General features: G+C 44.2%; 1 protein-coding gene across 1 annotated transcript in view; it reads right to left on the minus strand.

The window, feature by feature from the left end:
- The window catches only part of LOC138960149 (uncharacterized), a 79203-nt gene that overhangs the window by 64033 nt on the left and 1237 nt on the right, over positions 1 to 13933 (minus strand). The window contains exons 3-11 of the mRNA XM_070331908.1: positions 13224 to 13549; positions 12342 to 12633; positions 11474 to 11790; positions 10999 to 11192; positions 10398 to 10522; positions 9670 to 10005; positions 8793 to 9083; positions 2142 to 2753; positions 531 to 753 (exon numbers count right to left, since the gene is read on the minus strand). Coding sequence (XP_070188009.1) covers positions 531 to 753; positions 2142 to 2753; positions 8793 to 9083; positions 9670 to 10005; positions 10398 to 10522; positions 10999 to 11192; positions 11474 to 11790; positions 12342 to 12633; positions 13224 to 13549 — 2716 coding nt within the window. The remainder of the gene's footprint in view (positions 1 to 530; positions 754 to 2141; positions 2754 to 8792; positions 9084 to 9669; positions 10006 to 10397; positions 10523 to 10998; positions 11193 to 11473; positions 11791 to 12341; positions 12634 to 13223; positions 13550 to 13933) is intronic.

The raw sequence follows: 13933 nt of genomic DNA on the forward strand, positions 1-13933 counted from the left end.
CCATTAATTACTCCTCAATGTCTTGTTACCAAGAACAGCGCGCGGCAATTTATAACATTTCTTCGGAGTTGACTAGCCACTAAATCAATCCCACTACTTCGTCCAAAATCCCTCTCCTAACCCCCCCCCCCCCCCCACCTCCCGTCTTCCATCCCCACAGGCAAACGCAAGGCAGACACACAAAGTCCAAGACGACATGCGTTTCTTAAATGAAGGCTGTCATTACTTGAGCTGAAAGTCCACTTCGCAAAGACTGCGCGATGTCTTTTTACCAAAATTCAGTGCCAACATTTCGTGCAAACAGCTTCGTGTCGTTGATTTCGCGAAGAATCACAAAAACAAGCAAGGTATGTTACAGGTATGTTCAATTGTCACAAAACAAAAAGATACAGTCACAATTAAACTTTGTTAATTAAACACTTTTAATTGTTTTGTCACAATTAACCGTTCCTATATAACATACCTTGCTCTTTTTTTATTCTGAATTTTGGAACGTTGGCAGTCTATTTGTGGGTTTTTTAAATTTTTACCTGAATGTAGCTCCCTGTGTGCAGGTTTCCAGATTACCATTGCAGGTAAAGTTTTGCCCCAGGTCCACGTATTGACTCCTTCCGTCCAGGTAGAGGGCCTGAGACCCCCGAGACAGACCCGGAATTAGCACCACTTCCCCGATGGCACGGATCCGGCGATCACGGAGAATGATGTAACCATCCCGGAAATTGTCGAAGGTGATTCGGCGAGGACTGACCTCAACTGGATAGTGGGGTGTACAATCATGTTCATAAGAAAGAAAACAACACTTGTGATCTAAATTAAAAAGTGACTGTGGTGAGATGAACAAATTTGAAAAACAAAAGAATTCTGTACTCACCGATACAAAGACAGCACAATAATACGAATGTTCGCTTTATATAAAAGCTTCATCAGGTAACAAAAACAATGTGTGTTTCCCTCCATCTTCTTGTCCAACCTTGTCCGTGTTCGTTCCGTCAGTGTTTCTTTTGCTTTTTGTTGTCCTTTGTTTTTGTTACCTGATGAAGCTTTTATAAGCGAACATTCGTATTATTGTGCTGTCCTAGTAGCCTATCGGTGAGTACAGAATTCCTTTGTTTTTCAACACTTGTGATGTTTAGTTTCAAAACGCTGTTTAGGATTAAAGTCTAGTTTTTTTTCCACAATCGATTGAATGATGTATTCATGATTTAAGATGTATGCAGTCAACGTAACAACAGAACTCAACACGTGCCACCAAATGCACAGAACAGTACAATCAGAAAAATGGAACCCATTGCACATAATGCATACAATTTCGATGACAAAAGTTATTTAAATGATTGTGAATGTCCTGTAACTGACCAAAATGAAATCATGTCAATACAGTTACGAGTACAACATAAGAACAAAGTGATCTTATAATTATATTTGTCAAAGAATTTGACCATTTGAGGTAACATGTACATGGGAAGTGACTGAACTGATATGAGAGCAAGTTTCCATGCAATAAATCGCTTTCAAACTCGTCAATTCAAACTAACAAAATACGCAGCATTCACAATAAGAGCGCTTTTGAAACAGCTTTAACTGTTTTAACGCAGATACAAACACAATACCAAATTGTAGGAAAGGCTGCATTCATTTGGGGAACACGAGCGTCATAAATCGTCTCAACTGCTTTTAGAGATACAGCCTAGCATTAATAATCACGACATCGACTTGAGCCAGAAACTGGGAGACACCGAAAGCTAACAAGCTTTGGTTGCATGCTTTGGCTGAAAACCTACAGATATGTTTAAACCGTAAGTTAGTCACAAGAATATGTATGGGTGGAGAACCTCTCCATTGAAAGGTCAAGAGGTATACATGAAGGGAAGACGAGATATTTTGACTTTGATGCAAAGGGAGGGAAAAGTAAACTTACGCACTTGGAGTTATTTCCATGTGAAAACTCTAAACAGGTAAGAATCGTTCAGCCTGTACATTTTGTGTCGAAACCATGATTATTTTCTGGTCACACTCTATTCAACAAAATGTTTAGTTCAATTTAGTTCCTCCGCTGTTTCTTCCGAAGTTGCGCTTTCTGAAACCCTTAACCTAAGGCAAGAACACCCTAGAGGATAAATTCCGCGGCTGAAGAAACTCACCTGTGTACTGTCCAGTGGCGCGCAACTGGTCCAGGTAATCATACCACACCTGCATTTCGTCCGCTTGGACATCAGCGGTCAGGCGAGCGTCGACCAGGTTCCTGCCCACGTACACGCGTTCCGATGCCGGCTGGTCATTCTGCAGCCTCTCCACGCCACCTGACGTGTCCACTAACTCGTCGTTGACGTAGAGGGTCAAGCCCTTCTTATCGTGCCAGGCCAGGGTCACTCTCTGCCACTCTCCAGCACGGAACCGCGGAGTGCTGACCATATAGGACTTGCCAGCTGAGTTGAACTCCGCCTTCAGCTCCCCGTCTTCGTAGAATACGGCGTAGGACGGAGCGGAGATGAAGTGTACGTTGTCCGAGAGGGTGTTGGGCTTGAGCCAGACGGAGAGCGTAAAGCCGTGTGGGCACTTGTCCAGGTTGCCAAGACACGAGTCCAGGTGGGGGCCGAGGTCCAGGTACTGGCCCCGCCCGTTGAGGATCAGAGCTTGCCCGACCCTGCCTGGTCCCAGGCGCGCGCCGTTGACTAGAAGCACGATGAAGTTAGGGTGGTTGAGGCGGTCGCCCTGCGCGCTATCCATGGAGAAAGCCTCGTGGCCCAGCTCGTCTGTAGGGCGAGCCAGGGAACAGACAAAGCGGCTAGGTCAGATACAGCCTCATGCACTAGTTGGCGGGCTAGGGACACTAGCTTAGCTAGTCTAGCTAGGCTAGAGGCCTGACATGGCACATTAAGGGCATTCAGACTTTCTGAACCACGCGAAGACGCCCCCCGCTTTTGGCTGGCGGGCTCGGCAAGGGGGGTGGGGGTGTTTTCAGAAACTCTGAGTGACATTAGCGTATATATGTGGACATGATTAGAACTGGCATGCTTGCAGCCGGTCACTGAACGTTGTCAAATCGTGTTTAGGTGTCACGCCCCGAAAATATCTAACCGTGGTGAAGGCGAAGTCGACTGATTCGCCCTAGAACGATATCGTACTCAAGAGAAAACAAATAAAGACCAGGGAAAAGAACCAGAGTTGTGGGGAGGTATTTGACGGGTTGTTCGGCTGAGAAGATATGAAAGGAGCGGAAAGTTCCCGAATCGTACACTGAGAGATAGGAACCGAGAGATTTCATGCCGAATCGTACACTGAGAGATAGGAACCGAGAGATTTCATGCAGGTTTGGGGAGAGATACTGGATGGCACGCACAGTAAAAGTGTGCATATTTCTCAGAACACGACCGACAGAATAGATTAGACCAGATTGTGTTTCTTACTGAGAATACAATCGAAAGAATTGATAATACGAGAGTGTGTAACATTGCCCGAAGTGAAGAATCCTTTCGCCGGGGATGTACAAAAGAAGATATATGTATACGCGTGATTCAGACACGTCACGATTTGGGGGAATTGATAGTTCATACCAAACGGCGCACAAGGGAATCGCTGAGACCACCAGAGTGGAATGTTTCCAATTTCTGGCCCCCGACACTGCCTATCACAATCCGTGCAACGCTCAATGACCCCTGAAAACTACAGGTACATTGTGCTCTTCCATCAAAATAATTGCAACAACAACAATCTGTGACTCGGAGGTGGGGGGGGGGGGGGGGGGGCTGGGCAGCGCGGGCCAATAAGGATACATACGAATATATTTGATAAGAAGAGCACAATAAACTACCCGTGAAAATTGCATATATATATACTTAGTTTTTTTTAAAACACCAAGCTGCTGTTTTACTTGAAGTCAGTTGGTAGACCTGAATCAAATGTTAGAACGCTTCAAACATGTTACAAGGTATAATTTCAGTTCACAGATTCTTGCAACTAAAAGCACCTGGCCACAATTATATGACCTTGTCAGTATCAGCTAGGTAACTTAATAAATTCATTTTTGACAACGTCTTTCGCTCTGTCTGGTTCCTAGTACCCAGCAGCTTGGTTGAACACGTGACACATATTTGAATATGTACGATCCAATTATATGTTTCATTCGACACTAGCGCTAAATTGCCAATACGTGCATAAATGAAAGTATCAACAGAAACCAGAAACTGTCTTTTTTTGTCACCCCAACCTCTTTCCCAGGTAAGTCCTTTAGTCATTTTAGGCCTGCAGTTAAAAAATATAGAATGTAACTCAAACCCACAAAGACAATAACAAACTTGTTTCCATGTTTTAAAATATTCAGAAACGGCAGACATTACAGGATTACATGTAGCCTATGTCCATATAATTCCAAATTTCTTAGAAACACTTTTGTTTCTGTCTATACCCATCCCCTTCCTGTCCCCTCTTCCACCCCGTTCAGAAATACACAATATCTGTGTTTACGTAAAAACAAATGGCACAATCTACTGATGATATAATGTAATTACTTTAAAGACGACAACACACAATAACAACATACAATTTGAAATGCATGAAATACACAGGTTAAAGTATGACATTGACAATCAACCACGGTGCACACCTTCACACATTAAAGTGTTTCACGGACAAACGAATATCAACAATACAACACTTCCTGGATTACCCTGCAGACAAATATACATACTACAGTACTCGCATTTCAAGACCAACGAACGATGGAATTCTACTGTGGCTGCAAGCAAGGCAATGGTCGTGCCACGCCCGCGTGCAATCACTTTCTCGCTCTACCATGCTCACATTTTTTTTAATCCTTCGGGGGGGGGGGGGGGGGGGGTGTAGAACAAATGGCAGGTGAATATAATTATCTAAGTCAAGACTGCCTAAAATGCGTTACGAATGCAAAAAAAATGTTGCAAAACAAAAATAAAAAGCTTTGGAGATTTCGACAACTAACATAGGGAAGTTGAAACGCATGCTTCAGTAAGTACAGAGAACTGCCTATACTTGCAACTTCTCTGGAGCAGGTATCAGATATACTTCAACCCAAAACTGAATGAAAAAAACTTCACCAAAAACTGAAACAGACACTTGCTGCATACTACCCTTTAAACGATTAGCAACTACAAAACTAACCAATTACGATCAGTTTTCGAAGAGAAAAATATAGACAAGGGTTCAAGGCAACATGAGAAATCCACTTCAAAATCCAGCATCGATCCTGGAAGATCGCATTAATGGTGACTTACAAATATACTTCCTCTTCACAATGGCGTCGACGTGTCTTAATAAATTATCGCAGAAAAGAAACAGAGAAAGAAAACTGTAAAACAACATCAAATGGAGTTAATGCGCATCACATGCGATTATTAGCAAGGTACATGTGCGATGTTAGCGTGCATCAAGCAATTCTATGACAAGCATGACAACGATGTGGCAATGACATGAATTATGACGTCACCAGTGTGCCTTCTGGGCGCTGATGATGATGAGAGAAAATGATATGTGTGACCTTAAAAAATGTGATGTAGAATTGAAACTCTGACGATGCCTTTAACCAATAAGTTAACTACAGAAAACATAGAAAATCAACTGAGATATAAGCGAACATGAAAGAATTAAGTTACAAGAAAATGCATGAAAGAAATCAGGTAAAATAAATAAGTTAACAAATAAAAATATCACACTTTTGGAATACGCTAACAGCAGACTTTCTCCTGGATCACTTCTTTCTCTTGCTTTCCTTATCTACGTTCTGACAGAAAAAAAAGTGAATTATGCTGCAGCTTCGTCAATCTTGACGATCTATATCACACTTAAATTTGCTACCACTGACTGTTGAAGCCCCATTTCTGAAGCCACCAGACTGATTAAAATTGCTCATGCTTGTCATTTGTTAGACAGAACTATGTTGTACAGCTGTACAAGACTGTAACGTTCGTTTGTTAAAACATTGAATTAAATGCTATCTCTTTAAATGCTTTAATATACCGTCAGTCATTAATGAATACATGTAGTTAAGGACTAGCCTAGTATCTAGCCTAAGACGGGCGTAAACCAACCTGGGCTTTCTCCATGTTTCAGACGCTGTGTTTGTTTCCAGTAAAAATATACAATCCTGAACGCCCAAGGTTTACCCCAAACAGTAAACCTTGGTGTTCATTTTCGAACTCATGTTATAACACATTTTTCAAACATTGTAAATAACATCTTTACCTTTTCTGCTTGCACTTGCTACAAATACAGGTATTTCATTAAGCATGACAAAATAGACGATCTCAAGAAAGAACGGAAAAAACCACCCCAATTATGCTAAGTATTTTGTTTGTTTGTTTGTTTGCTTAACGCCCAGCCGACCACGAAGGGCCATATCAGGGCGGTGCTGCTTTGACATTTAACGTGCGCCACACACAAGACAGAAGTCGCAGCACAGGCTTCGTGTCTCACCCAGTCACATTATTCTGACACCGGACCAACCAGTCCTAGCACTAACCCCATAATGCCAAACGCCAGGCGGAGCAGCCACTAGATTGCCAATTTTAAAGTCTTAGGTATGACCCGGCCGGGGTTCGAACCCACGACCTCCCGATCACAGGGCGGACGCCTTACCACTAGGCCACCGTGCCGGTATATATGCTAAGTATGACATTGAGAATCATGAGTATGAACAAAATGTATGAGTCATGAAATGTTGATATGAATTGATATGTATGTTATTTCAAAAGCACTGCAAATTGAAATCAGGTCATTGAGATGAATATTTTAAAGAATGGATTTTCACACGGGTGTTACAACAAATGATCATCAAGTTTCATGAAGTATTCAGAAGCAAACTGTCATGAGGCCAAAAAGCAACATCTAGATGCACAGTGACGAGCAAACGTAAAAGAAATGGACTGCTTACTTGGATTTTCCTCTGATGATGTCACTGTCACATGACAAGGTAAGAAGCCAATGAAAGCACACTAAGCAACTGATGCTTTGTTAATGGCTGACCGCAAGAGGAGCAAATAACATAACCCAAGCAGCACAAACACAAAACAAATGTCAATAACTGTTTTAAAAGCTAAAGTTAATGAAACCAACATAGCAAATGATAATCAAGCACGATGTTTTAACAAAATAATTGACCAAGTAAAACAAAGCAAACTAGGAAAGGTTGTCATCTTAGAAAAAAAAATTACGCAAAATAATAATATGGAAACATTGAAAATAAGCATGATGTTTCTCGAATTAATCTGAATGGATATAAGTATGGCAAATAAAGAAAAGCAAGCTGATTTGTAGTAACAGTAGGCGATAACATAAGAACAACTAAACAGATAAGGGCGTAAATAACCGAAGATTCTGACAAACAGGTTTGAAAAGCTGAACTAAATTGCAAAGATAACCAAAATCAGTACAAATATAGAAAGAGGGCAGGGTAAGCTAAATGAACGGAGTTTCCGTTGTGAGAATGGTGATTGGGCCGGGGGGGGGGGGGGGGATAGGGGTATCTTCTTTTTGCTGTCATGACCGCCTTGCTTTTAGCGTGATTACTTGATGTGATGGAAGCGTTTCCATGGTAACGTCATGAGCAATGAAGGAAAACGCCAATCGCTTCTTGTCCATCAAAACTGAATGCGAAAATACTGAATCAATGGCCCGGGGTTCCTTGCTGACACACAAAATCGTCTTTGACTGTGTAGTAGTAAAGTACGTTGCGACTAACTCTGTAGTCTTTAAACGAAGCCAATTATGCAGAGATTGTTGCATCACCTTTCATGTTGAGAGCACAAGATATAAATTGCTGCCACCAGGATAGCAAAGCAAAGGATGAAATCACATGAAGCTTTGCAGATAATTTAAGCACGAGAATCCTGTAAATGGAAGCTTTGCACAGAAGCGCTGGAATCTGCTGGTTTAGCCTGACAAAAATAAGCGTATATACCATTGATGTAAAAATGGGTACAAGGAAGAAAGTAAAAATTCAGCTGATCTTATATTGAAGAGAAAAAGATGCGCTAGGTCAGTGTTATCAAAACGAAAACAGCAAAAAAAAAAGGACTGGTCAGTTCTATCATATAATGAAAATGCCACTGTCAAGGGAGGGAAGAGAAACACGTGCTGCACGGAACTGTAGCCCCCAAAGGCACACAATGCAGCCACACCACTCCAAGACAACTGACATTGGAAAAGAACACTAACACACGCAAACACTGGCAGAAATCCTAAAAGAAAACAACGCCAAACAAGTCCAACTTGGTAGAAAGAGCTGAAGCTTGCAACGAGCGAACACGTTATGATGCCTTAGGGAAATTAGTAACTTCCACTATCCAAATAAGGTAACTGTGATTTACAGGGATAAGGTTGACGGGGCTGAAGGAGTCTATGTACCATTAACTAACATCGCTTGACAAGACATCAACCAAACGAAGAGGAAGCACTCCGGGAGCTCTACCGACAATAACCGAACCAGATAAGCAACAGAAATGGGCTTCACAAAAGGATCCACACGAACACTGGAACTCGGTGCTTCTAAAGTTTGCTACAACACAGACAGAGGAATTCAATCCAAACGAACAATCCACTCTTCAGTTAGTATTTCACTACAAAGGACTCGGCTCAGAAAACTACTTAAACAAGCGACGACGAAGTCACATGGATCCTGAAATCTGCTGAAGTCGCAAGGGACACAACAGCGACTAATACAGCTGAAAATACCAGTTATGATTAAACTTAGTGGGAGGACAAAACCTACACACAAATCTCACACAATTACCACCACAATCCTCCCCCTGGCAAATCCTCACCTCGCTCGATGTAGCCAAAAGCAAGCAGGTCCTCACGACGCCCGTTCCACACCTCCAGCTCATCGACGTCGAAGTCACCGGTCTCGTACCGACCACCAGGGACATCGCCGTCATTGGGTCTGCCCACGTAGAAGTGCCCAGCGTTTCTGCGAGTGGTGCCAGTGGTGGTGTAAGCGGGGGATTCTCCGAGGAGCTTGTTGTCCACAAAGAACTTGAGGCCGTGGCTTGGGTGCCAGGACATCTCCACGTGGTACCACCTGTCCGTCTCGAACCTTGGGGCAGTTATTGCGCCTGAAACGGAGAAGAAATCCTTGTGATGCAACATCTTTTTCTTTCATTTTGTAGAAGAGTTGCTTTCCCTTATTTTCAAAGAAACATTGAGGCAATCCTAAAATGTCACATGTAGCTTGCCTCGGTGTTTCTATGGAAAAGCAAGGAAAACAAGGGAAAGCAACATTTCCACAACCGACAGGGTTATTTTTGAACGTCGTCTATAGCTCATTGGTTAAGAAAATAGAACAGACCCCGAGGACGTAGTCGTCCCTGATTACAAACTGCACACCATCTAATTTGAATGAAGTTTTGCAAAAGGGGAGTAAAAACAAACCAAAACTGTTCTTTATTGAAAACACGTGGACATATCCCTTCGTCCCTAGGGGACAGCAAAGACATTAAAATGATTGAAGTAACATTGTAACAACGGGGTAGAACGATTAATTAAAATGAAGTAGGCAACAAGGTCATTGCAGCCTTTTCTGCAGTCCAGATGTTTCTCTGTTTGTGTGTGCTGTTGCCTTTATCCCATTAATGATTAAGTTGCCTGTTTGTATATAGTGACTGCCGCAGCAGTAACATCAAAGCAAAAACGTAAACTCACTTCGGCCGTCAGCGATGACATGCATGTAGCCATCCCGGTAGAGCAGAGCAAGGCCGTTCTCGCCAGTGGAGAGGAAAACCATGTTGTTCTCAAAGCCTCGGAATTTCATCCACGCAGATACAGTAATGCCCTGTTTGCACAGCGCAAGGTTACCCATACAGGTAGTGGACAGTTGACCCAAGTCGGCATACTGGCCGCGGCCTCGTAGCTCCAGGGCGTTACCGATTTTGCCCGGGATCAAACGGGGACGCCCGATTAGACGGATGTCCAGAGTTGGGTGGAGAACTCTTGTCTGGTCTGACTCTTCGAAGTGAACCACCACACTGTCTGGGCGACCTGAAAGTCAAAGAGAAGATGTAAGCATCCAGGAATAGTTTCTGCTTGGAAAAAAGTCTGTGTTTACCAAAGCTCCATTAACATTTTTTAACATCTAATTTAATTTAATTTGTGTTTGCTTTTTGCTTCAGATCAAAAATAAATTCAGTTATAGAAGCTATAGCGGGGCTGAGGGCATCTGTTGAGAGAGGCGTGAAGAGTTATCAGAAAAACGAGAGACAAAATAGTAAATGAAGAAGAATATAGAGTACAAGGAGAAAAGAGCGGCAATAAAGAGCACAGGGAAGAAGGCATGTGAAAGAAAGGTAAATCAGAATGAAGAATAAAGCCAACACAGACCAAGAAGCAAAAGGAACAGGAAAAAGACGAACAAAAACTCCGTGAGTACTGACTTCTCTGGATGAAGCCATGCGAAGTGAGGTAGTCTCGGTCAGCATACCACACGTCAAGCTCGTCGTAGGCTCCGGCACCGTACTTGTTGGTGTTCATATCCACGTTGCCACGACCCACGTAGAACCTGGAAGCATCCACACAAATGTAAACATACGAAGTGAGTCATTAATATCTCGTTTTGTCGGTTTTTTGCGTGCATTACAGCTGCTTTGTCAGTGGATGGGCTCTGGAGCTAATCGTGCTCAGTTTCTTTGGATCAGTCTGTCTGTTTGTCTGTCTTGTCTCTGTGTCTCTATCTCTGTCTTTCTGTCTCTTTCTCAAGGACAGGTTGGAAGAACAGGCGTAGCCTTAAACCACTATCCTTATAAAGTAAAGTATCATCATCATCATCTCTCTCTCTCTCTCTCTCTCTCTCTCTCTCTCTCTCTCTCTCTCTCTCTCTCTCTCTCTCTCTCTCTCTCTCTCTCTCTCTCTCCTGCCCTGTCAAGTTTATGGTGTTGATTTCCCGTTCTAGGCTTCAAAAACCTTACAATATTTCGGCTTTACCGACCAGTACAACTATTGACTGCCGACGATTTCTTCAAAAAGTCCTTTAATTACCTGTCTCTGTCGTAGCTGGAGGGAGCAGGGTTGGACCTCTGCTTGGACTGTTCGCCTTCCGCCACAAGTCTGCCATTGGCGTACAGTCTAAGTCCTCGCTCCGGGTGGAAGGACACCTCGAGGAAGTGCCACTTGTCGGGTGTGAAGTCGGAGGTGGAGATCTCCCACTCCTTGCTCGTGGTGGCTGCCATCACCTGTTATGGTCGCGAACACATTTTTCGTGAATTTCAACTGTTTTCCGGCTTTCGGGGTTGTGTCTCTCTCTCTCTCTCTCTCTCGATCTCTCTCTCTCGATCTCTCTCTCTCTCTCTCTCTCGATCTCTCTCTAACACACACACACACACACACACACACACACACACACACACACACACACACACACACACACACACACCCCTCGACCACCACCCCTACCCCTCTTCCGTCAAGAAGAGATTTCCATGACATATTAACGAACCCCATTCCTCCCTCTCACCTGCAGTTTCCTTGCGCGGTAGCTGAGACTCAAGCCGTTGTTGCCAGACGACACAAAGTAGGCTTTCTCCGCCAAGTTCTCAGGTCGTAACCATAGCGACAGGAGCATTCCGTGCGGGCAGAGGTCAAGGTTACCGAAGCAATCATTGCTGCGCTCGCCAAAGTCCAGAGCGTCCTGCTGACCATCAAGCAGAATGGCCGAGCCCACCTTGCCACTGACCACCTGAGGACGTCCGAGAACGGTGACCACCATGGAATCATGGTCAAGACGGCCTCGCCTTATGGAGTCCATGTCGAAGTGCTGGTTGGTGGGGCGGTCTGAGATGAACAAGAATGCACTTTGAGGCAAATCTACTGGATTTAACAGAACACAATCAACGCTTTCTGAGATAAGTTTTCGGTTTATTTATTTATGTGTCTGTCCGTCCACTATAAAGACCAGTGGGTCGATGTGCTCTTGAATGTCCTCTTATGTTCAGATTAAAACGTTCTAGTGCCTTACCATTTTTGATGGGTTTTTTATATTTATAAATCTACTGGATGTTTGCATTGCATTTGATGAAACCATGGGAGAACAATGCCTGTTTTGAAACTGCATGAGAAGCAAAACTTTAAATGAGTTCTCGGGAAATGTCTAAAAGAAAACCACAATTATAGATCTATGTCATGTGGGACCTGCACCCAATAGAATCGACTGACAGCTTGTGAGTGCCAACCCAGGGCATTATTCTACACTTTACCATTGAAACGTGTCTCACGTGTAATGATCATGTCACATCATAATATACAGTTTTATTAAGAAAGAAAGATGAAAAGTTAAATATATGACATACAGCCACAAAACATATTGCAAACTCAAAACCCCTCACCTCTCTCAATAAAGTTGATGGAGGACAACGTATCCCTGTCAGCATAGAACACCTCAAGCTCGTCCACGGTAGCTGCGGGGTAGCCGCTACTTCGTGACCCGTCGCGACCTACATACAGGTTCATGGAGGTCACGGGTTCCGGCGGCCGGTAGGTGGCGGTGGGTTGGTATGCCACTCTCTGTCGGTCCACATAGAGGGCAAGGCCGTCTTCTGGTTTCCATGACATCTCCACGAAGTACCAGACTCCGATGTCCAGCCCTTGGAAACGCGCCTCCCAAGACTGACGAAGATTCTCGGCAAACAAAAACACTTTGATCACGAAGATTCTCGGCAAACAAAAACAATTTGATCACGAAGGTTCTGGGCAAACAACAACACTTCGATTACAAAGATGCATCCAGAGTGTTGTGTGCGTGAGATTTGTTGCATAACCACTGCACCGTTCCATCTCCGTGAAGTTTTAAGTCCTTACTCATTTCTGATTGATGACGTGCATGTGCTGTAATAAGACTAGATCCGTCGGAAGTGCCACCCCCCCCCCCCCCCCCCACCCCTCTCTCTTCGACTCTCTCCCCAAAACACACCCGCGCTCTGTATGTCTTTCTCTGTCTATCTGTCTCTCTCTCTCGCTCTGTCTCTCTGTCTGTATCTGTCTCGCTCCCTCTCTCTCTCGTTCTGTCTCGCTGTCTGTCTCATTCTGTGCGTCTCTGTTTCTCTCTCACGCTCACTTACTCTCTCTCGCTCTGTGTCTTTGCCTATCTCTATGTCTCCCCCCCCCTCTCTCTCTCCAACCATCCCCGCCCTGTTACCCCCGTACCCCCCCCCCCCCCCCCCCCTCTCCCCAGCCCTCACCCCAAGCCGTTTTGCTCCCGCCTTACTCACATTAGCGCTGGCAATCAGCAAGTTGCCTTCCTGGTGAAGACCCACAGCGGGGGCAGCCAGCAGTGTCTTCCGTCCTCCATCCACCCGGTTGAACAGAACCCACATGGACAAGTACAGCCCGTAGCCACACATGTCAAGGTCGCCCATACAGGTACCCGTCACATCACCAAAGTCCAGATACTCGCGGCCACCCGAGAGCAGCACTGCACCCCCGACCTTTCCATCCACCCGGCTGGCGGCTCCGTACACCCGGCCTTGTACCCCTTTGCCGGGCAGACGGTCTGTGCGAATCTCGTCCATGGACACGTAGTAGTGGAAGATGGCACCTGTGGGATATAAGAATAGGAATGTTTAAATGGGTGTCAGTTGAGAACGGGACTGCAATGGTAAACTGTCGAAAAGATGAAGTGGCGGATAATTTGCATGTTTTCTGATCCGAGGACTTGCTCTATTCCTGAAGCACATAGGTCGTCTGAGTCTGATGATTTGATTACTTTGGATGTGGAGAATAAACCTTGGGCAAATACAAGGACCACTATTTAATTGGCAAAACATTAAATTTGTCACCGGGTGAAATGTCTTCAAAAGGGAATTCAAACCAAAGCCTAACAAACAAAGTGGCTGGTAAACAAATTGACATGCAGGGATAAAATGCCCCAACTGGCAGTGATATTTAACAAATTTACCATTATTATCTTAAAAAAATCAAT

The sequence above is a fragment of the Littorina saxatilis genome, linkage group LG2, assembly GCF_037325665.1.
Source record: "Littorina saxatilis isolate snail1 linkage group LG2, US_GU_Lsax_2.0, whole genome shotgun sequence".
Classification (NCBI taxonomy): Eukaryota; Metazoa; Mollusca; class Gastropoda; order Littorinimorpha; family Littorinidae; genus Littorina; species Littorina saxatilis.